This window comes from Papio anubis, chromosome 3 (genome assembly GCF_008728515.1).
Source record: "Papio anubis isolate 15944 chromosome 3, Panubis1.0, whole genome shotgun sequence".
NCBI lineage: Eukaryota > Metazoa > Chordata > Mammalia > Primates > Cercopithecidae > Papio > Papio anubis.
Window position 1 is genome coordinate 144,075,618 of NC_044978.1, and position 24,441 is coordinate 144,100,058.

Here is a 24,441-nt window from a genome sequence, read left to right on the forward strand (position 1 = left end):
AAAAGGAAAGAAGTGAATTCCAGCATAAATGACCACCAACTTCTCCATAGGACATGCATCAGATAAATTCCCTGCTGCTGCCTAGCTCATTTGCCTAAAATAGCTCTATAGCTTTTTCTAAGAACTCAGGAATGTGTTAGCTATCAGCTGAATACCACAGACAAAAACCCTGGACCAGCATGTACTCCAGGTTGCCATTTCCGCCCACTGGTGATCAGAAGGTTAATGATGAGTGTAACCATGGTGGCTTCCTGCTAAATGGCAGATGCCCGGAGGAGGGAGGCAAGGGAAAAATCTATGAAAGGAGAAAAATAGCAACTGGATGGAAACATCTTCATGCTTAAAGTAATGGCACTCTAAGATTAAAGAATCATTGGATTGATTTTACCCCCTGGATTATTTTAGGAATCTGAGAGAATGAGATTGATTTCAGATTTCAAAAAAAGTTCACAAATTTTTTTTTTTTTTGAGACAGTCTCACTGTCACCCAGGCAGGGGTGCAATGGTACGATCTCGACTCACTGCAACCTCCGCCTCCCAGGTTCACACAATTCTCCTGCTTCAGCCTCCCGAGTAGCTGGGACTACAGGCACACACCATCACACCCAACTAACTTTTTGTATTTTTAGTAGAGACAGGGTTTCACTATGTTGGCCAAACTGATCTCGAACTCCTGACCTCATGATCCACCCGCCTCGGCCTCCCAAAGTGCTGGGATTACAGGCATGGGCCACTGCACACAGCCAAAAGTTAGCAAATTTTATATCTACATTATCAAAAGGGAAGAAACTGTGATTCTTATGAATTCTAATGATACCAGACTTTCTTTAGTTCCAAAATGCCATGTTATTTTATATCTCCCAGTCTTTGTATTTGCTCTTCCCCTGTTTGGGAGCCAGTACCCCTCTTACAGACTAGGCACTCCAATTTTCAGCTTTCCAAACCCAATGTAGATGTGATTTTTTCAGCTGTGTACGTACACAATATATAATTCCTAGTCTACTGTCTCTGTACTTTTATACTCTGTTTATACTCTGTATAAACTTCTGTTGGTACACTGATCACATTGCATTATAAAAATTTACTCTATGTATGTTTTTTTCCCCTACTAGATTGAGCTTCTAGAGAGGCCCATGTCTTAGCCATAGCTGCAACCCAACACCTGGTACAACACCAGGAACTTAGTAGCACTCAGTAAATACTTGTTGAGTGGATGAACAGAATAGTTAAGAGAATAAACTAAAGAATGGATGAAAGAAAGAGTGGACAAAAGGATTGCTGAGTAGGAGAAAGGATTGTTGAATTGGTGGTTGACCTGTGGGCTGTGAAACAGAAATCTGATTCATAAAAACATAGAATTGTATAATTTGTACTTCCTAGACTAGGTAATATCCAAAGCAACCATCATTTACTTTTTTGTCACACAATGATGCAGTTCTTAAGAAAGATCTTGTGAGTTGATCATCCCCAATTTTTTTAATCTTCACTAAGTATGACATTTCATGTATAAAATGCAAATGTCAGAAAAACAATAAATTGTAAGCACTTAAGGAAGATTAATATTTACAATAATTTCTCATCTTCATTTTCAAAAATAAAACATCTTGGTTAAAACAGCCATTTTTAGTAGAAATAGTATGCCACCTACCATATTACCCTGCAAATTAGATTCATTTTATTACATTTTAGGGGAAAAATATGTTTAATCAATCTAAGTATGTTCTAAATATGCATGCTTTTGAGCCATGGGTTATGGTAGAAATAAATGTAAGTCTACAATGGTGAGAGAATAACGTAAACCTTACTCCTGAAGGTTTAAAATAACCCAAACCTTGCTGCCTCATGACCTCTACCAAAGTCCATGTAAGGAGCTGAGTTCTTAAGAACTAAAGAAAAACTGTCCACTGGAGAAAAATAAAATGGAAATTGTACTTTAAAAAAATAAAATAACCCAAATTCTAGTCCTGAACATTTAAACCTTATCCAAAAGTTTACAGTAAGAAATTATGGACACTGTGGGCTCATTGGAGGCAGGACAGTTATTTTTGGATATCATTGGAGTATGTGTGAAGCAATGTATTTTATAGACAGGCAAATATAATAATGAGACTCATAATTCTTTTATATTTCTTACTGTAGACATTAGCCAGCATATCATCATTGGCCATTACTAAATAGAATTTTAGCCTAGGATCTTCAGGTCAGTCCTCACTGATTTGCCTGGCACTACCATTTGGCCATTGTTTACAGCTTTTGCATGCAGGGACAGTAGGGAATATGAGATGTCAGAGAACTCAGTGGTGTAGATGGTGACAGTGCTCTCTCTAACCTTTCTGATGTATTGTTCATCTTAATGAAAAGCAGTTTTAACATTGCTCCAGAACTAGTAGAAAGGAAATTTTATTTCTCAGTGTTCACACTAGATTTTATATCAGTATGACTTAAATACTTTGGTGGGGATTGAGGACACAGGGATCTGTCAAATGTTTCCGTCAGCCTTCTCTCATCACCGTGGTAATGGTTCTGTCCAACATTCAAAAAAGAAAGTGACAGAACATTGAAATGTTTTCAGCTCCAGGGCAGAGGTTAGGCCTGTTATATTCATTGTTTGTTTCCCCACCACACAGCTACCCTAGTGTAGGACAGCTATCACATGCTATACGTTAAACATTCCATGAATGAATACTTACTTTTTGGAGATTTATTTTAATGAGTCAACCTAAATAGCTTACCAACCCAATATATAGACAAATGCAAATTTATTCCTCTTCAAGTTTCCCACTGAAAATTCCTTAAGACAACACATTCCAGAACTGTAAATTGTTTTTTTACCAACACCGACATTTTTTAGTATTTGTAAGTGAAATATATATATATATATATATATATATATTTTTTTTTTTTTTTTTTTTTTTTTTTTTTTGAGACGGAGTCTCAGGCTGGAGTGCAGTGGCACGATCTCGGCTCACTGCAAGTTCCGCCTCCCGGGTTCATGCCATTCTCCTGCCTCAGCCTCCCGAGTAGCTGGGACTACAGGCACCCACCACCATGCCCCGCTAATTTTTTGTGTTTTGTTTTTTTTTTGTTTTTTTTTTTTTAGTAGAGACGGGGTTTCATGGTGTTAGCCAAGATGGTCTCGATCTCCTGTGAAATATTATTTTAAACATGTTATCTTTACATTCACCGCCACCAAATATTTAAATTGCAACATTTTAGTGGGTTTGGAAATAAGGTAACAATATTTGGTAGTACTTGTATGATTGCATTAAACAAACTCAAAATTTACATAGTTGGGTATGTAAATGAAAGACTATACAAGACTGTGTAAAACTGCTAGTCAAGAGTTGTGAAGAAAATGTGGTTTTAGTGAGAAGGTATCTTTAGTGGTTGGTTGTTTTTTTTTTTTTTTGTCTTTTCACACTGTGTTAAGCTGTTCCACTAAAACTGAACTTTTAATATATCTATTAGCATAAGCATATTTTATAATGTGCCTTAGTGGTAATATCAGTACCTATAATCATTGATGGCCCAGAATTGCATAAACGTTGAAATGAGTACTTCCCCAAAGGTGTAAGATAAGACTAGAGAAATACAACTCATCACTACTTATTTATTTAGCAACCTCCTGTGAATGGCATTTATATCCTGAAGGAGGTACTCTGCTCTACAGGACTAAAGCAAGAAGTTCAAAGTAGCTAAGGAAAAACAAAACAACAAAAATCTAGTCATTTTCTTAGTAAAGAGGTAGAATGAGAACATTATAAATTAAAACTCATGTGCAGCAACAGACATCTTACCTTGCACTTACGTTGACTAGAAACCAAGGCATCAAAAATACTCCTTACCAAGTACCTTTTGTTTGGTGATGATCTCTGTTCCAGTTGATATTTTATAATAAATTCTCAGGATCTTGGGGGTAAAGGTGGGAGGACCCAGCATTTGTTGAGTGCTTCCTAAGTGTCAGTCATTGTGCTGACAGCTCCCTGCATCCTCACAGTCTGCCTGAGAGTTAAGTAGTGCCCTCCTGTTACATAGGAGATGACTGAGAAAGGCTTGCCTGTGGTGACACAGCTAATAAGCAGCCGACCCAAAATTAAACCAAAGCGCTACTCCAGAGCCCATGCTCTTTCCTGAGTAATGTGCTTCTTTCTTAAGAAAGAGACTTTCTTACTGCTTTGTTTTAATGCTGTACGTTAACTTGATATAAAAGAAGATCTAAGTGAAAGCCTTTATATGAACTTATACAAAACGGAATTATGTTACCTTATGTATTTCAGTTGCTATAATATGAAAGATTAAATTCTCCTGTCTGCCTTCTTACCATTTTAATATTGTAATATTAAAGTATTATGCATTTAGGAAGGCCAGCCTGAAACCTGGAAAATGTCTTTTGGGAAGAAGACGCTGCATAATGATACGTAGCCATCCTCTAGTCTCCCCTAGTCACTTTGGTTTGAAACACCAAAGACTTTCCAGCACCCCATCCACAAGGCTCTGCTAAGGAAATCAGACCACCTGCTGCTAAAGCTGCGACTTCCTCAAAGCAGTTACATATTTTAGTGTCCCTTAGGGTCCATAGGTCTGTAATGCTAGATCATTTAAAGAGTAGAGTAAGAAAGCAACTCTGTAAAAATGGCCCTTTCTCATTTCTCATATCTGTTTATTTCACTGACAGAGACAAGTTTTACAACTATTTGCAGAACTGCTGGAGTTTTAGATTAATTCGTTTTCTTGCCTTCGTGTAGCTAATTTCCAATGACAATAAAATATGTCTGATAATACCAACTAACCTCCCTAGACTTTAAAATATATGTGTGGAAGATTACTACAAATGTCAACATTTCTAAATATTTTTTCTTCGGTTTTTGCCTAAATGTTTGCATAACTCATTTACACAATGAGTTCATTTTGCAGAGGATCCTTTTTTTGTATATGATATTGTTTCATTTCAGGATCTCAGAAAAATTGGCAAAATACAGAGCTAACATAACACAGCAATTTAACTAAAGCTTTTATAGTGGGAAAAACACAACATGGAAATTTTTCAGCTGAATCAGTTCCACTTATTAAAATTGCATAAACATTTGCTGCAACACATATGGATTACTTATTTGTTTCTCATGCCTATTATGTTCTTTAATATCAAAACAAAATTTTATAAATCAAACAATGAAGAAATGGCATGATTTGGAAGATTGATGATGTCTTTAAGTACATTTCAGAATTATTACTCAACTTCATATATTCAACAAATGTATTTGAGTTTCTACTGTGTGAGACACTTTTATGTGAAGTTGGGGGAGAAGATGCCTTATTTTTTACAATGTGCTTTTAGAAGTTACATAATTAATTATCTGGATTTGTATCTGAGGAGACAACTATTCTAAACACTCATTGAAAAATACTTTCCTTGTTATTTCACGTATCATAATCACTTTTTCTGAAAATAGTTTATTTTAAAATAAAATTAAGGAACACATGTCATACCATATTAGTGGTAGTAAATTTTTTCTAGTTAAAAAGTCTATGAAATGTCTTCTTTGTATAATGTTAGTTAATATTTACTTTAGTTAATATTTTTTAAAAATATTTTGCACTAAAACCTGCCAAATATGAAAAAAATAGTAATAATTAATTTTTTTCATTCTAAAAATGCCATGCTTAGAATATATGTAGTAAGTTTTTAGAAGTAAATAACACTACTGATGTTTTGTATTTTTTGTTTTAATTGTGTTGTACTGGCTCTGTGTTGCCATTTGACTTAAATATAACTGAGTGGGGGGTGGTGAGGAGATCTTACTTTTTACTGCGAGAAGGATTATTGGGGACAAAACTCCTTAGGGAGAAAATGGCCTCAAAAGTCTGTCTAAATACTTGAAATCTCATTTGCTATCTGAGAAAATAGTGTAAAAAGAATCACTAGGCTACGGATTTCTCAAGCCATCTTTTGTTTAAGTCTAACTCTCTTTGGTGGTCCTGTGGGCACACTGGGGTCTCTGCCGAGTTGATAATTCATTTCACACGTTTGCACCTGCTCTGCAGCCTGACCGAGAGGGCGCAACTGCTCAAGAACGTCTTTAAGAAGAACCACGTGAACTTGTACCGCTCTGAATCCTTGCAACAAAACCTGCTCCGTGAGTATTTGAGTTTCTTATTTTTAAAGAAATTCTCTGCCATTACTGTATCATAGCATTTATACAATATCCTAACTTTAGGGATATTTATTTAAAACTAACGTCTAAAACAAGTTTTGCATATTTGCAACCTGTAAATAACAGAAAATCCATTGGTCAGAACCATTTCACTTTTAACAGAAGAGATAGTTAATTTTAAAATCTTGCTGTTTCAGTTTAAGAAAAACAGTATTTCTACATTCCTTGCTTCCTCAAATCTTTTTCTTTAAAGCCAGTAAATCTTAATTCTTAAAAGCTGCCCCTGTCTTGTTATCTTTTCTACTTGAATAACTTTGCAAGAGCCTTTCAGCTTTCATGCAACACAAGGAAACATATATTTTCCCCTCAGAAATATTTATGAATATTTAGAGTTGTAAGAAATTATTAGATATTGTGCCCTCTTAACATTTCAAGATCTAAAAACAAATATAAAATGTAAAACCTGGTAGTAAACGTATTTGTGTGAGTAATATATCTTTTGTTTCATGTTGTTTCCACATATAATTTATTTTCACTTACATATACTCATGTCTAATGCTTTTGCTCTTTATACTTCAAGAGGCCTTTTCTAAAGATGTGATCCCCTTGGGGGCCATTCCTTATCCCCATGCCGTGTTGGAGCGTGAGTGAGTTTATTTGTGATGCTGAGGGCCAAGGGGAATGTCCTCTGAAAGAATGTCCACTTGCCACCATTAGCAGCTATTTGTGTTTATCTCCTTCTCCTCGCCTTTTTAAATTGACAAATAATAATTGTCTATATTTATGGAGTACAAGGTGATGTTTTGATGTACAATTGGCCCTTTCTATCTGTGGGTTCCACATCTGTGGATTCAACCCACTATGAGTCAAATATATTCAAGGGAGAAAAAATTCACCAAGTTCCTAAAAGCAAAACTTGACCTTGCCGTGGACCAAATACCACATTGAATCTAATAGAATGAACTGATGTGGGGGCATTGTATTAGGTATTATAAGTAATCTAGAAACGATTTTAAGTCTACAAGAGGATGTGTGTAGGTTATATGCAAATACTGTGCCATTTTATATAAAGGATTTAAGCATCCGTGGATTTTGATATTCATGGGATCCCTGAAGCCATTCCCACAGATACCAAGGGACTGTACATGGTGGGATAGTTGAATCAATTACGTTATTCACCACCTCACTTACATATCACTTTTCCTTTCCTCTCATCCACCTGACCTATATGGAAATATGTGAGCCCACTTAACTCAACTCCCTCACCCCCTCCAGAATTGGGGAAGCAACAATTAGAAGAGTTGGAGTTGACTTACGGGACAGAAGATTTAGGGGATTTGAGGGCGCCTACTCAGTCTTCTGGGGAGAATTCCTAGTATCTAAACTGGCAAGCTATGATCATCCCACTCTATTTTGAAGTTAAGTCTGTCTTTTCTAGGCATTAAAAATCAGTGTCTCCATGCTTTTGAAGATGGGAAGACTGCATTCGTTCCCCAAGCTAGAAAATGAATACCCAAAAGTCAGAATAACAGTGGTTTCCAGTGCCTTTGTGAAAATTTCTGTTTTATCATTAACCTACAGATGGGTATGCGTTCTCTCAAGATGAAAATGGAATCGTTTCACAGTCTGAAGTGATTAGAGCATATGATACCACGAAACAGAGGCCCGATGAATGGTGATGGGGAGAGCCTGAAAGGCAGGCTCTGTTCTCTCTCTAAGGAGACCTACCAGGTTGTCACCGCAGTCTGCTAACCAATTCCAGTCTGGTCCATGGAGAGGAAAGGTGGATCTGAGCTCATCTCGCTGATGGACATTCAGATTCATGTATATTATAGACATAAGCACTGTGCAACTGTACTGTAACACCATCCCTTTTGGATTTTTTAAAGTATTTGCTAAGTCTTTGTAAGCGGAAATTGAAAATGACCTGGTATCTTGCCAGAGTGCTTTTCTTAAACGGAGAATAAGTCAGTATTCTTATGCCGTGACTCTGGGGCTGTAACGGACTATCAATTTATTGGCTGTACCACAAGGTAACCAACCATTAAAAAACTCTAAATGGTATTTAGCTAAAGGGACTCTTGATATCCAGACTTAGATTTCAGGATATGCTGAAACAAACCAGCATTCTTAAGGAACTGACTCACCTTCCTGAGCAAAATTTCTAAACAAGGCATTAACAAGCATTTGTGTCAAAAATTGTCTTGATAAATGTTTGCCAAAGAGGTTCAGTAAGTGTTTTCCTAGTTCAGTAGTCATATGTCCAGAAATGTAAGAGAAAGTTTACTTCCAGTTCTGCTGTAAGATCTGCATGTCTGACGTTTCAAATGTAAGAGTGATTTACAAAAATGAGTATTTCAAGGCATTTGCTACTAAAATCTGTGATGTTGCACCTTTGGCCTTACACATGCTTCTTTGTTGTTTGTCGTGTTTATTTGTTAGAGGACACACGTGCTAATGCGACTGTTGTTATGACACTGATTTTTCAAATTGTATGTATGTTTCAGTTGTTTCTGATGAAGTTTCATCATCATTTAGATTTTTCTAAAAATCTGGCTAATGCAGTAGATTGAGTGGTGTCATTTTGTCTTAAAGTTTTTCCTCTTAAGAAACATACGCTACATATTTACGTGGGATTTCCAAAGCTTCTGTTGCAATATTTGGAATAACATGCCAGATAAATGCATGGGCTTTTGTCCTGGGTTCCAGTGCCCACTAGAAATGCCTGCTGTCTTATGTAGCACACCCGGTGTCATGATGACTGCCCTGATACTGAAGACTGAAAATTATTTCACAGTTCACTCATCAAATAGTTCCCAAAATTCATCACTTGATGCTTATCGGGACAAATAAGTAGTACATTTTCCCCATTTAAAAAATGCCAATTTTACTCAAGCCCATAACTTTACAGTCAAAGGACACTTTCATCATGAGTAGGTTTTGTTAGTATGTTTTAAAATGTATGTTCAATTCAATTGTTTTCAGCATTTACAGGACATCTGACAATGGCTATTTTGCTACCAACAGTAAATGAAGGGGCTGTTTAAAAACCACAACCAGTTTTCTACACTATTTTTTAAATAATACTTTTCATTTGAAAAAAAGGAATTCGTTTTCAGATACACTTCAGAGATCGAAGCAAACTATTTGCCTTTTACTGAAAAGCCTGCTAGCCTTTACATGGACTTACCAGCAAAATAGAACTTTCTCTTTTAAAAATGTCAACTAGAATTGAGAAGAGGTGATTTTTTTTCAGATCGCTTCTTGAGTTTAATATTTTCACATTCTTTTCACCCTTTTTCTCAATCTAGATTTAAAATTAGGATATGTATCATTTCCTTGTCTGTATTTTTAGCTACTTAGTTACCAGTATGCCTCTCCATTTTCTACAAATAAAAGGTTATAACACATATACGTAATTCTAACCTTAAGGGAACACACGTTTACATACTTTACTTCCCAAGTCCTTCCTGTTTGGGGTACAGTTTAAGAGAGTCAAGAATCAACATATCTAGCAAGACCACAGGTGTAAGAGTCTAAGATCGTCTTCAAAATTCTGAAGTCCCAGTCTTTACCTGTGCAATGAATGAATATTCAGAGCAGCTTTACCTGGGCTGGGCTTCCCAGTGGTGATAGCTGAGGTCAAACCACAAGAAATGAGAAAGCAAGAATGAAGTGCACCCCTCCAGAGAAACACTTTATAACAGTTACAGAGAAGAACTGCTTCTATTTGCCCTCCCTTCATCAGTGGCACCCTTTTGCAGAATTTTAATATAAAAACATTATGAATATAATAGAACTGGATTTTCTGAGTTAAAACTGTAAGTTTTAATCTTGAAACATGGATTGTTTCTGTGGAGCTCTGAAACGAGAAGAATACTTATGGTTGATAATGTGTAACGTGATCTGAAATGTGACTGATTTGAGCCTCTTTGTCCCATGGTCCTATTTTTGAATTATTGACATTGTCAGTCTCTTTGCTTCCTGGGTGAGACTTGGGATTTGAGGGACAGGGAGTGACCTTCTTGGTAAAACTTAAAATATAACATTTCAATTGCGTTGACTTTGCAGTGTTAAATAGGAGAAAATAGTCTGATTTTTTTTAAACCTTCCATAATTGGAAAAAAGTCACATGGTTTTACCAGGATTGAAATAAACAGTCGAAGTGACTTTGAACATGTGTTTTTTTGAAATAAAGGGCATGTACTCTTCCATTGAAAAGTTCCTTGTAGGGACTCTGGCAAATGCTAACACAGTTGCTTTACAATGTTTACAATTCAGAAAATACAACTTAGAAAATCCTCGTTCATTTAGCATTGAAAAGCTGGAAGTTGCTTCTTTAATATTGAATAGTACACAGTGGTATTGAGCATGGACTTTCTAAATGTTTTATATATACATATAAAAATATATTGGTGTCTCACACCCGGAAAGATGTTATATTGTAGAAATTATTAGCAGGAACAGTGTCTCTCAGGAACGTTGTAAATTTTAAATGATACATGTACTTCCCGTCCTCCCACCTCCACTCTATGCTCTAATGTGAGACTGCTTCAGCAGTGTTGCTAAGTTAATGGAAAACTTTTTCTAATAAGTCAGGTGAATGTGTATTCTGCTAAATAATGTTAGCCATTTACATGAATTGTATGGTCATTAAATGGAATCAATGATTCCTCTTTAATTTCCAGAGGGGAAATGAATTATGGAAATCAATCAGCATTCTGATCATTAAATTTTATACTTTAATTTTGCCATTCAGCATTCTAAATATCCAAAGTGAAAGTCACATGATAATTTGTTTTGCATTGCGTGCCCTGTACAACACTTGCAACTTGTCATTTAAAACATTTTTTCAGGAGATGAATGCTAGTCAGAAAGTAATAGATTGTATTATTCATAGTTTTAAAATTATGACAATGTCATAATTATTACAAAGCTAAATAATCATGTTTATTTTTGTGCAGTTGCCCTTTGATAGTTCCTGGTTTTAAAACCCATTAAGTGTATAATCTTATAAATAGTCATCTACAGAATTTATGGAGAAAATGCCCAGTCCATTCACATCACATGGACCAGGAATTCTTTTTGTAAATGACCTAAGGTAACACCATGCAGTTCAGTGCCTAATAAATGCTTTTTAATGATGAACATTTCTATAATGACTCGTAAGATACCATAGTCTGATTTTTCTCACATTAAAATAACTGAAGTCACTTGTGTAACGTAGTTATACTTTGCTGCATTTTAATTAACCTTCAACAGCTATTAAAGTGGAATGTAAGTTTAGTTTTGAAGGAAGGGAAATAAATGTTTTCCATATTTTGTCTTGATTTACTTTCTGTATGAGAACAGCTGTGTTTTTGATAGGTTTATGGTTTGCATGAATTCATATTTAAAGTGATCCAGGCCAATGCATGGCTATTGCTGTAAATCTTGATGTTTATTTCTGCCTTGTAAAGTTCTATCATGGCCTACCTGGAATTTAATATTCAGTAGACAAATTAATTGGTCCTCTGCACAACTTTTTAAATAAGTAGATTATTTTACAAAGAAATTTGAACAAATTTAATTGAATCTTTTGTTTAGCTTGCCTCTAAGAACTTTTCTTAATAAAGCTCCCAAAACTTCTCAGCAAATAAATCTCCCTTAAGTAGGAAAACTAGATTTCATATTTGCTTACTTTGAATTAACAGCAACTTTCCACAAGTAAATCTGTTCTTGCAAAGATGTGAGCAGAATAGTTAAAAATAATATTTTTATGTTTCATGGTTCTAAATGGAAGCCATAAATGCAGTAAATACTATCTGTTGTTTAACTACTTCAATCGTCATTTTTTACATCTTCAAGTATATTAGGTTAAAAAAAAAATAGGGCAGCCTTGGAAGGCAGCTACTACAGAAAACTGCAGTTTTGCGTTAAACATAAAGTAGTATTTTCAGCTCCCTGAAAAACCATTCCTGCTGAAACTGCTGTAGAAATTGTGAAGCTGCATGAGTGGAGAGTATTGAATCTGTGGTTATAGTAGTTTTCTCAGGTTTGTTTATCTTGATGTTTGATGCACTGTGTTTTGTAGTTATTAAAGTCGAGTAATATTATTTCTATGCAGTGTTATGTGTCATTGGCCTTTTGTGAATGTGCATGTTTTAAACTGCAAATTTTCAACATTTTGTCCTCTAATTGTTATTAAAAATGAAATAAACTTTACCATTACTTAAAATTGTTGAAGTTTTGATTGCTAGTTCTAGAAATTGTATTGCTTTCTAAAACCTTCAAATCCAACAGTAACTAGTCTGAGAAGGTGTATCCCAGTGATTTACAAAATAGCCCTTCATTTTAATCCAGCTAAATCAGACATGAAATGGAGTGCATTAACTCTAGTTTGGTAAGATGAGTAGTTTTTATAATTAAATAAACAGAATTTTTTAATAAAATTATTTTGTCACGTTTTAATAAAAGTATTTTGTCACTTCAGTATGAAAAGCCTCCCGGGGTTGTCCCTGTTACATATCTAAATCAGCTTGCAAGTAAACAGCTAGTTCATGGTTTCAACCATGAATTATGTTGGATGGATTTGTTTTCTTTTTTTTTTTTTTTTTTTTTGAGAGACGGAGTCTCACTGTGTCTCCCAGGCTGGAGTGCAGTGACATCTCGGCTACTGCAAGCCTCACTCGGGTTCACGCCATTCTCGCTCTCAGCCTCCCAAGTAGCTGGGACTACATGCCACCGGCTAGTTTTGTATTTTGGTAGAGACGGGTTTCACCATGTTAGCCAGGATAGTCTCGGGATCTCCCACCTGTGGATCCACCACCGGCCTCCCAAAGTGCTGGGATTACAGGCTTGAGCCACCGCGCCCGGCCGGATGGATTTGTTTTCTAAACCAACTATTAAGTTAATGAGAAAGTGGTCAAGTTAGGCAATAACATTTGAAGGCAGTAACCAGAAAATAACAAAATTGAGCACATGAGACAGAAGTATAGACAGCGTCAGAAATGAGAACAATCACTTCAGGAAAAATTAGTGTCCTTTGGTAAAAGAGAAACAACTGAAAATACAATTAGGTAAATTACTAGAATAGGATTAGTTCTCAAAGAGGCACTGGAGAGGCAATTTGAGGAGCATCTGATTTTATTAGACTGAGGCCGTGCGTGCTTAGCTGCCTGGAGCCCCATGTCCTCTCCCACAATCTTCCCAGGGACGACAGTTGGGTGGGAACCTCCATTCAAAACCACAGCAAAACAGTTCATGGATATGTTACCTCTGAATTCTATCAAATAATTTTCACATTCAACTCCATTCTCCTTAAAATCAGCACGTGCTTCCACTGACCTGTAGTTTAAGATGCCTTCTAATACTACCATAATCTAAAAGCAGACGAAATACATTTCCATAAATTCAATGTGTCATCTCCATTTAAATTTTGTTTTTGGATGCGTAGGGCATCTCTAACCTAAAGCTTTCATTTCAGTAACACAGAACTACCTCACTTTAATGAAGAAAGGTCTTCCTAACCTAATTTCATGAATAGGCGAATAAAATTTGTTGGAAAATATGAAACACCTCTTGCCATTTTATTACTTTCAAGTACATGAAACTAGCAGTGTAAATAAGGATTTCCTGTCAGAATAATTTCATTAACTATTGTTTAATTGCAAATTTAAAATAGTCATGTACATATAAAAATATGTTAACAGTTTGTTCCCTTAATAGTTTAACATGCCTATAAATTATTAGTTTTCCTGAACACATAACTAAATAAATGTTTTGGATTATGCAAAGGTAAAATCCCGACCCAGTGAAATTTGTCAAATTCCTGGTTGTGACTGTATCTACTTTCAGGAAGTTTTTTGGTTATCTCATTTTAGAGAGAGAATTTCCTATGGATTCAAGTCAATCTGGTAACTTCTCCACCATGAGAAGTAGCTAATAACAAAAATAAAACAGGTGGGGAAAATAAGGAATTATCCATTTGGACAAGTGTACAATCTGTTCACTTTGGAACATAACCATTTTAAAGCAAATTTACTATGTCAAATGTGCTTTTTTTTTGTTAGAAAAGCACACTTATTTTAGAATAGATTTGTCTCCAAGGAACAGTTATTTTTTTGTTTCTGAGACGTAGTCTCACTGTGACACACAGGCTGGAGTGCAATGGCACAATCTTGGTTCACTGCAACCTCCGCTTCCTAGGTTGAAGCGATTCCCCTGCCTCAGCCTCCCAAGTAGCTGGGATTACAGTCAGCTGCCACCACACCTGGGTACAAATGTGCTCTCTAAAGCAGATGATGAAAGAAATGTACGGACCATGAGTAGCCAACAGGATGAGAGGATGCCCAACTCCAGACAATAGCAGGAAGTTGGTCAAGTACCAAAGGGGCCCATGAATCAAGGACTTACTCGATCAAACAGTAGGACCATTTTCTCTGTTCCCTACCCCTAATCAACAGTGATGTCTGCCCTCCCACAGTACTTAGCCTTTCATTTTTATTCTAAAGTATTTCATCTGCTTTCTGTTATTTATCCTTACTACACAGCTTTCTGCCCACTAGAATGCAAGTGACAAGAGACAGTGTCTGTAACTTCTTACTTCTCAAGGCAACCATAAGCAAAAAGGTAGTACTAATGTCTCTATTTTACAAATGAGAAAACTGAGACACAGTGAACTTAAGTGGCCCAAAGTCACTCCACTTTTAAGTGACACAGCCAGAAAACCCAAGCATTACAGCTTCAAAATCCATGCTCAGTCACCCTCTGGAATCCCATTTCTCATGTGTAAAGGGAGAAATGTTTATCATCTAGTGTTTTTATTCATGCTTCATTTTATGCCACATTCTCATAATGCAGCATAAGCTCTCCTTGACTATTACAATCCCCTGATATCAATAGGATGTGTATAATATGATACAATTAATCACTTTTTCCCCGATAGATTTTCTGAAAAGTACATTGGATATTTTTGTTTTCCTGACAAAATTAGACCTCCTAGGGCTAATGTCACACAGAACATAGAATTTCAAAGTAGACCTCCTGGTTCAAATCTGTCCCCTATGGTATCGTTCGTCCTTGTGCACAATGTTTAAGCTTCTCACCTTGATTTCTTCATCTGCATGATAGGCATGATGCTAATCCCCTCTTCAGGGCTGTGAAGATTCAGTGATACAATTCATAAAGCACTTGGGACACATGGTGCTTAATAAATGTTATCCATTATTGGCATAACAACCTTTCAAAATGCAGAACTTCTATTTTTCACAATAATCATGGTATGAGGATGTTGGATTCAAATTCTTTCTGAAAGTAACAAAAGCAGACAAGTTTCCCCTGTATTTGGTGGTTTAGCAGATTGTGAGGAACAGCTCCTTGGAAATTCCAAGTGATTTTATTTGACCTTGGCAGCCTAATCTTTCTAAAACGAAGATATGATCCCATTCCCCTCCCCTGTGAAATCCTTCCAGACTCCCTTTTGCATTTGACATCTGTTCAAATGCCGTGGTGTTCAAGATCTCCAATCTGCCCCTGCTTCTCTCTCCAACCTCACTCTTCTTCTGAATTCTTGTTTTGTTTGTTTGTTTCTGGTTTTGAGACGGAGTCTTGCTCTGTTGCCAGGCTGGAGTGCAGTAGAGCAATCTTAGCTCACTGCAACCTCTGCCTCCTGGATTCAGGCAATTCTCCTGCCTCAGCCTCCTGAGTAGCTGGGACTACAGGTGCCCACCACCACGCCTGGCTAATTTTTGGTATTTTAGTAGAGACGGGGTTTCACCATGTTGGCCAGGATGGTCTCGATCTCCTGACCTCGTGATCCACCCACCTCAGCCTCCCAAAGTGCTGGGATTACAGGCTTGAGCACCCAGTCTTCTTCTGGGTTCTTAAATGTTCCTTGTTCTTTCAGGCTCATGGGTGGGTGCTTCTGTGTCTGTCTATGAATTCTTTACTCTGCCTGATATATTTTTCCCTTATTTCCAGCCCCCCTCTCTTTCTTCCTCTGCCCTGTCTTCTTCATTCAAATCCTATGTGTCTCTCAAGGCTCAGGTCCAATGTCAACATCTCCAGGATGAACAGTGTCCTTTGTAAGTGCTACCAGGGTATCCTGCACTCCCCTGTAATCGCGGTTACCACAGAGAGCAGAAAAAGATATGGTGCTTCTTTTATAAAGCATCTATGACATTTTGTCACAAGTATTTGTCTTTGTCATCATGCCGGAGCCTGTAATAGGTAGTGGCTCCTTGAGTTGGAAGTGCATTTTAATAATCTTTTATTCATCTCACCCAGCACCTAACCCATAAGTGGTGTTCAGCAAAGAACTGTTGAATGGGACAATATCTAGAAATCCGCCACAGGATAGGCTTTTTACCTAACATTGTGAATAATCATATCACCTATATAGCTTCCAGGGAGAAGGTCAAAGGCATGTACAGTATATCACCAATTACTTGGGGATATGATTTGATCTAGTATCACCGAATGCCATGTTGCAATGAGGTACACAATATCTCTCTAATTTTAAACAATTTATGGCCAGTTAAATTGACTGGGGCATCCTGCTCAGGAAGGGAAATTTGCAGATGTGAACTCTCTATGAATTCCTTAGCGTTAACTTGTCTAATGGACATAAACTGTTCTCCAAAGGGATGACAAATAAAAGTACAGCTACTAGAGAAATCTGACAACTAGATGGTATTCAGTGGGGACAGTTCCACCCCCGAGGGCACATGGTGGAATTGCATGGGGGAATCTTTAGCATCAGAGTGTTGGGGCGGAGGTGGATGTGCTACTGGCATTCACTGAGGGGGACTCAGTTGTAACAAAGATCCTACAATGCATGGAGCAGCCTGCACAACAAAGACTTGATGTCCATCGACATGACTTTGGAACGTCCACCATTCCTACTGGTGAAAAAAAATGTAATCCCATTTTACCTATATTTTTTGCACTGCCCTAGTATACATTGAATTCTTCAGATACACAGGCACTGTGCAAATCAAAGGATGATCAAACTTTGCTGGGAAAAATCACATTAATGGCATCAATGCAATTGTGTTTATTTGAGTTGCCAGAATGACCAACTGCATCCGTCTGGATTTGAAGCTGTCACACCATGGTAATTTTGAGTAAGGGGTTAGCATCTGTGTCTTTTTTAAGTCTGCCCATCCCTTTCTTTCTTCTATTTACCTTTGGGGCATTGTATTGATTTTAAAAAACTATGTGTGTAGTGAGTTATCTATAAATTTCATTTTAGGACTGATAAAGGGATGTCACAAAATATTTGTTCTAAGGAGAGCTCATTTTGGGGTCCAACAGGGCTGAGAATCACTGCGTTTGAAGCTTAGGCTTATTCTCTTAAAATCTCTGATGAATTTTGTACACAGAACCATGAAAATCTCAAAGCAGGTGTTCCCTTGCTGTTTGGATCTGTGTGTTTATGCATATCAACTCCAGTACAGACTAGCTGCAGGGCCTTGGGCAAGTTACTTCATTCCTTTGTGCCTCAGCTTTCAAATCTTTAAAATAGGAATTGTAATACTTTTCTGTTGGGCTTGTTGAGAGCATAAAATAAGTTAATACATGTTAATACTTAATGCTTGGCTCATAAGAAGAGCTTTAATAAGGTTACCTTAAAACCATTAAACGGACCAATATACCACAAACATAAATAAAACTAGTCTAATAGTGTAGGATTGCACCCAAGAACATGTGTATAAATGTTCATCCTTTTACATGCAGCTGTTTCTTTCCTTGATTATTTTGAACAATTTGGGAAACCTGGAAGTCAGACAGCTTTTAGATACAGGATAAAGCAGGAGACTAGAAGTCAGAGCCCCTCTGCCTTTAGACTGAACAGACGCATAATGTCTTTGAACTTGTTTCCTTAACTAGAAGACGAAGAGACAAGGCCAAACAATTGTCTTAGGACAGAATTCTGCCTCTAACTAGTTGTGTTTGAAAATTGAGAGTGACATACGATAGTATGAATTCCTATAAATCTGGGCTTTCAAATCACACCTGCAGGGGCCAGGTAGGTAACATAGCAGAAATAGATGGGCCAGGTGGGGAGACCAGGCAGGAGGCTGGCAAATGGCAGGTGTCCTGTCTGAAGAGGATTGACCTGACCCCAAGGCAGTGCAGAACCTCTAGTGCCACGTCCTGTATGTCACGAGAAGCCAGAAATCCAGATTCTTATGAGGAACGTCCCAATGATGAATTCTCCACAGGCCAAATAACCCATCGGAGGGCTGGAGACTGAGACCTCCATAAAAATTCACTCCCTTTGCTGCTTTCACAAGCCCTGATACGGAATTTTTTTTATTTAAAATATGAAGTATGTGTTAAAGACATTTCATTTCATTGAATAGCAAAAACATTGCTAAAGAGATACAACGAATCACTTTAAAATTTCAATAGAGTTCATGAAAACATAAAGTATTTTATTTATTCTAATCCAACAAGATATATGCCCAAATATAGAGTCATCAGACATAAAATTCAGTGGCACTGGAGATATATATAATATTAGATGATTATACCAATAGCTAGACTTTGAACTCCACAATTATTAACATAAAAATTACAGTATGACTACTAAATAATTAGTACAGTCAATGTGGTAAATACATTAAATTACAAATATTTACATTTGTACATATCTCATTTTACAAATAAATGTGTTAAGCCCCAACTGTCCAACTTTTATACAAACACTAAATGTTGCTGAACAAAATGTCTGCAATAAATACTCCCTCCAGCGAGTGGGGAAATGATTTTACACAGACTCTGTGTTACAACGAATGTCTGAGTATATATTTAAAACTTTAAACTCCTCATGCAGTTATTGAAACCTTGTATTCTGGAAAAAACCTCTTATTTTAAACAAAATCTAGTTATTTATTTAAAAAGTAAATGTTCTCATTATGCTAATATTATTCATGGTTAGGTTACTCCCGAAATCATAAACAGATTGTTCACTGCCCCCTTAAGTTTACCTAATAGTTAATTTTTTAAGTGAACCTTCGATAATTATAATTAGGTATTTTTCTTTGCTTATTTATGAATATATTTCTATCATAACTCAATAAACAACTTATATGAAAAAGAAACATGTGGCCCTTTTCTAAGCAGCACAGCTGAATGTCCAGTAAAACATTTTCAGCCAATCTGCAACTTTAAAGTCAAACTGCTGCATGTTTTGAATAAAAGTAGCATAAATTGAAATGTAATGATCACATGTTTGCAAAACCAGAAAACAGTTCTCTGCTTTAGCCATTCTGTGATTGGAGCCAGGAACTCTCAAATTAGAAGGTGCTGTGTTTTCCGAGCATGCTCCTCCATGACACTGATCAGTTACAAGGGAAATTTTCTCAGAATTGCATGTGGCAATGGCAGCAGGGCTCCACCTGTCTGCCATTTGACTGACTTGTGGATTCATGGCCTGGGCGTGTCAACTGGAACTGAAGTCTGGACAGCTCTTCCCAGGCAGGGGGGGCTCCTGCTGGAGGGGGTAAGCGAAATACTGGGGTGACACCAGGAAACCAGATGGCTGAGCCAGGTGGATTGAGTGGCTTGTGGTGTATGGCGGGGGCGGCGAGGGCACCAGGCAGCTTGGCTCAGCCCTGGCAAAGGAGAACCTGCGGATGGAGCCGCCTGTGGAGCTGGAGCTTGTGGCTGTGCTGGACTGCCGGGAGGGTGCCCTGGGGCTGGTGGAGGTCAGGATCATGGGTAAGGTCTCTGTCTGATAGCTGCGGAGTGAGAAGCGGATTGGCTGCTGCGAGGGCTCCTTGGGTCTCAAACAGGTGCAACAATAAATAGCCACTACAGAGCCCAGGATGATGAACGCAATGAAGATGGAGCCGACGATGAGAAAAGGGACGTAGACAGGCTCTAAAAGGCAAAAACAGACATAAACAGATGCTTGGATGAGGATCTCCTAGACTCTGAGCTCTGCTTGGGCAGCTGAGGGTTGAGAGGTGGCAGACTCAGTATTATCACGGTTGTCAGCTCAGTTTTTCAGAGCTTGTTAATGGTAACCTGCAAAATGCAATGCAAACTGTGATGATGTAATATTCTCGCTACTCCTAGCAGGGAGGAAGCAACAGATACCATAGCCTCTGTTAGCAATTAACCATCATATTGCACATCTGGAAGTTAGAAAAAAAAATGGAATCTGTTCTGTTCAGGCACTGGAGGGAAAGGGTGAATTTTAGGGGTTACAATAATTCTGGGTTTAAATGCAGGTTTTAGTAGTTGGATCACAGTGAGGCAATAAGAGATTTGACCCCTCTCCTAGGCTGGCAATCCATCTCCCATCCAAGAATCTCCAGTGTAAGCAAAGAGAGCCAGGCCTATTAAATGAGATTCCCCTCTACACACAGACCCTGGATTTTGTGAGACTCCAGAAAGAACAGTATAAAGAAATTCACAGAGGACCCAATCTACTGTGTCTCCTACCATACCACAAATTGCCAGCTCTGGCTGCTTCTTTCCAGGAAAGATTTGGAATACCCACTCCAGCTGCCATGCCTCTCAATTCCCATCCAAGTCTGGGAAGTCAGACTGAACTTTAGATAGATCACGAGGCAATTCTCGGTGTCCACGGCCCAGACTTTCTATAAAATCATCCCTCAAACAGAGCAAACTCCAATTTCCTTCTCCCTCTACAAGGCAGACATAAAATTTCCAAGCCCAGAGGCATCCCCTAGGGCAATTCTCCAGGTATCTCCCCTGATAGAGCCGTGCTAGGACACAGCCTCCAGCTTACAGGTAGAAGAAAGAAAACCTGCATTGATTAAGTCCCTACTGTGTGCCTGGCTCTTTCTTATTCATTATCTGGTTAAAGTCTCATGGAGACCCTGGGAGATGGACATGATAAGCTCCATTTTCCAGATGTGGAAATAGATCAGAGAAGTTTGTGCATTCCCACAGACAGAGCCAGTGAGGACAGGTAACTGTCAACTATTTGTGGGTTCCTAGGCATAAGCTCTTCTGTGTCCCTCCCATTCTCCCCTGTTTACTAGCACCAGTGTGCAAGAAAAGGCAAAGTGAGTAACTACCATTTACTTAGCCCTGCGCTTCAGCATTCATACACTCTCAGGTCACCAACAACTTAACTCCTTTGAGAGCAGTATGCCCACTTTAGAACTGAGAAGAGGTATCCAGAGCAGTTAACTAACTTGCCTAAGTTACAGTGCCGGCAGGTGATAGAGCCAAGGTCCATCAGGGTTTGCCTGATCCCAGGCTCAGTGAGTGTGAAGACTGCCTGTCCCTTCTGCTGTCCTCTGGCAACCGAGCCGAACAGGGAGCGCAGAGGGAGCCCCTGCTGCAGACTGGGCAATTGCCCTTACTCCCAGAGGGCAGCTGGGTCCCCCAGGGTGAGTGAGTGAAGCCGTGGGGAAGAGTCTGTATTTTTCTCACAGGCCAGAACGGCCTAGATTTCTCTACTTTCCATTGAGCATCTTTTCTCCAGAAACTACTTCCCAAATCCTCTAGCTTGGAAATGTTGACCCCCAACATTCACCCTCTAGTGGAGCACTAATAGAGGGCAGACTCCCCTGTCCTCTGGGTTATCAGTTTGCAGGGAGGGGTCGTTGGAGAACCTTTAATGATCTCTCCAGCGTCTCCTCCCTTTCCCGGCGACCTTCTCTTGCCGGCTCCAGACCTGGGCTCTCTGGAGTCCTGGGGTGTCACCTGCTCTCAGCTCCGCCCGCTTCTCCGGTTTCCCCCGCCATAAAACCCTCGCCTCAAGCTCTAAAGCGTTTCCCTGATGTTCCGATTCAGGTGGAAAACTTTTTTTCAAGGTGTAAATTTTCTTTGCTGCGGTCGTGATTTATTCCGCTCTGAAGTGAGCGGAAATTTGACCCTTGTTTTCCGACGTGAGAATAGGGGGCGGGGAAGCACCTTCGACCCTTGTTTCTAAATCTCCACCTCGAAGACCTGGGCATTTCTGAAAGGCGTGACAATAGCGGGTGGGCCGGAGAGGGTAATTCGATGCAGAGAATTGAAAGGAAGTCTGCGGAACGGGGCCGCGGCTTAGAAACGCTATCATAGGACCAAAAAAAAAAAAGTGACTGTAGTTTCTTAGCCCTGAAGGCCTGCAACTGAGCGCGCGACAAGAGTCGCGATTCCCTGCATTCGGCACTTCCCGAAGCTCCGGAAGTGACAAGGGCGCGCAATGGGACACCCTCGCCCCCCCCCCCCCCCCCCCCCCCACACACACACCAAAACCCAAGTCTACCCTGGCTTAACCCGCACGACCCTTCTCCCGGGAGCTCCAGCTGTCTTTCCCCGGGCCACCAGGCACAAGCCCCGCGCTCCTCACTGTTCCTGGCAAACTTTCCCTTGGGCCGACCCGCAGAGACCGCAAGTGGCGGGAAGCGGGACTGCAAATAAATAGAGGACCATGATCTGAAACACGACCACCCACTCATCCCTTGATTCCCCCCACCCGGCCGCGTCCCCTTGGCGCACAGACCCGGGAAGGCGCACAGACCTTCCTGGGTCTGTGCGTCCTCCCGCGCACACGTGCAGCCGCCGCCGTTAGGCAGGCGGGGATCTGTCCCCAAGGGCCCCGCACTTACGCGCGGTGATGCCTGGGTGCTCCAGCTCGCCGCGGTCGTTGGTGCAGCCGCCTTGCTCCAGCCGGGCGTCGGCCGCCGCGCAACAGTAGCGGAGCGCGCAGGAGCCGCAGCAGATGGTAGCGTCTAGCGTGTCGAAGTCCTCTGGGCACTGGAAGCCCTCGTGGTAGTTGCCCTGCACGTCCACCCAGCCGTGGCAGTACTCTCCGGACTGCTGGGCGCCCGCCGGGCCCCAGCGCAGCCAGCCAAGGAGAAGGCAAAGCGCCAGCAGTGCCCCCATCGCCACTGGGCTCCCTGGGCGGCCCGGAGCAGGACGCAGCTGGAAAGCGAAGGGCTGAGCCCCGGCTCAGGGCGCACAGGGATTCCGCCTCCCCAGGGACACGTCGCAAGCGGCTGGCCCCAGCGGCCGAAGCCAGTCCTGCGTGGGATAGCAGGGACCGGGGAGGCGACAGGGGCTGCACTACGAGTTCCGCAGGCCGGGAGTCAGCATGGTGCGCGGGGCGAGTTGGCGAGGGCCCGCGGGAGGCGCCGGCAGAGGCAGTTGCTGGGGCTGTCGCTGCCGCCCTTTACCCGGCTCAAAGCGCTCCCCGCGCGAGAGGCGCGCCAACCCCCGGGCCACCTCCCTCCCCATTCCTCAAGGGAGCCATCGCGCCCGGGGCTGCCAACTCCAGCGCCGCACAGAGTCCCAACTTGTGGCGATCGTCGGGTCCCGAGAGGAGCCGGAAGAAAAGAATTTGTTCCCCACGTGCGAGTACCCCGGACAGGCGGCCGCTCAGCCCCCGCCCCTATCTGTCACAGGAGCAGGAGTCAGCTCCGCCGCGGCCAAGTACAAATGGCAGCGGGATTGCTGACAGCTCTGCCCGCAAGGCGTCCTTTAAAAAGGAAGAGGGAGGAGGAGACAACCAGGGTTAAGAAAGAGTCCGCCTTCCCGGGTCGCGCCGCTGGAGCTAATCACAGTGGGTGCGGCGCGGGCCGAGGGTTCTATGCGCTTTCTGGTTCGCGCTCCATCCTCCGCCTCTCCCCCGCCACCCCCGCCCATGCCGCTCCCCCAGGACTTGACTCTCAACCTGAAGATATCAGACCCTCCCCTCCCCCGCCGCACACCCCAACTCTCTCACAGCCCGGAAATGTCTGCAGAGTGACGTTGCGGGCAGCCGAATTCCCGCGTTTATCCACGCACGTGGGCGCGCGAGTGGAGACGCTGGATTTACTTTTCAAAGGAGTTAATGCACGAATGCGGCGCAGTCATTGAAGTTTGTCGAATCATCTGTGCCCTGTCGCACAGACTCAGACTCGTTCCTGGGATACCGCTTCTATAGGTTCAGGACCGAGAACATGGTTTTTAGGTGTCGCCAACATGCGCACTGAGCTGTCCACCTACGTTTCCACTTTTTCTGGGAGGAACGACACGTTTTCACAAGTACACACACACACTCGCACTTTTTCCGCAGTGTGAAGGATTGCCGGTCACCTCTCCCAGCCAAGGCCAGCTCGCAAAACCTCAAAGAGCACGACTTCTCCGTTCATGCTCGCAAAGGAAATAAAGGAGCAAAATTAATGATAATTGAGCAGAACTGAACTTCTGTTCAGGGAAAGAAACACATTTATTTAAATGATGTGTCCCCTGTGGGCTATTTTCAGGGGCACTGCTCCGTTAGCGGCGTAAGTGCCTTATGGAACTGGTGTTATGTGAAACCTGGGTCAAACGCAAGCGTTTATTTTGACTGCAT

General features: G+C 40.5%; 2 protein-coding genes across 10 annotated transcripts in view; one reads left to right on the top strand and one right to left on the bottom strand.

Annotated features, from left to right (window-relative positions):
* Window positions 1-12,369, top strand: part of ATP8A1 (ATPase phospholipid transporting 8A1) — a 267,018-nt gene extending 254,649 nt beyond the window's left edge. For all 9 annotated transcript variants that reach the window (XM_021938415.2, XM_021938417.2, XM_021938416.2 and 6 more), the window contains 2 exons: window positions 6,043-6,134; window positions 7,734-12,369. In XM_021938415.2, coding sequence (XP_021794107.1) covers window positions 6,043-6,134; window positions 7,734-7,831 — 190 coding nt within the window. In that variant the 3' untranslated portion in view covers window positions 7,832-12,369. The remainder of the gene's footprint in view (window positions 1-6,042; window positions 6,135-7,733) is intronic.
* Window positions 12,370-18,418: 6,049 nt separating this feature from the next.
* SHISA3 (shisa family member 3) lies at window positions 18,419-23,679 on the bottom strand. Its single transcript, XM_003898631.4, has 2 exons — window positions 22,715-23,679; window positions 18,419-20,021 (listed from the first exon to the last, which is right to left on the bottom strand). Exons 1-2 carry the CDS (start codon window positions 22,989-22,991, stop codon window positions 19,582-19,584), a joined length of 717 nt encoding a protein of 238 aa, XP_003898680.1. The 5' UTR covers window positions 22,992-23,679; the 3' UTR covers window positions 18,419-19,581.
* Between the last annotated feature and the right edge of the window lie 762 nt (window positions 23,680-24,441).

Excerpts from the sequence above, each read along its gene's own strand:
- SHISA3 (XM_003898631.4), bottom strand. The coding sequence starts at position 22,991 with ATGGGGGCACTGCTGGCGCTTTGCCTTCTCCTTGGCTGGCTGCGCTGG. Across the intron at positions 20,022-22,714 it reads GCACCCAGGCATCACCGCGC|AGCCTGTCTACGTCCCTTTT; the intron begins GTAAGTGCGGGG and ends TTTGCCTTTTAG.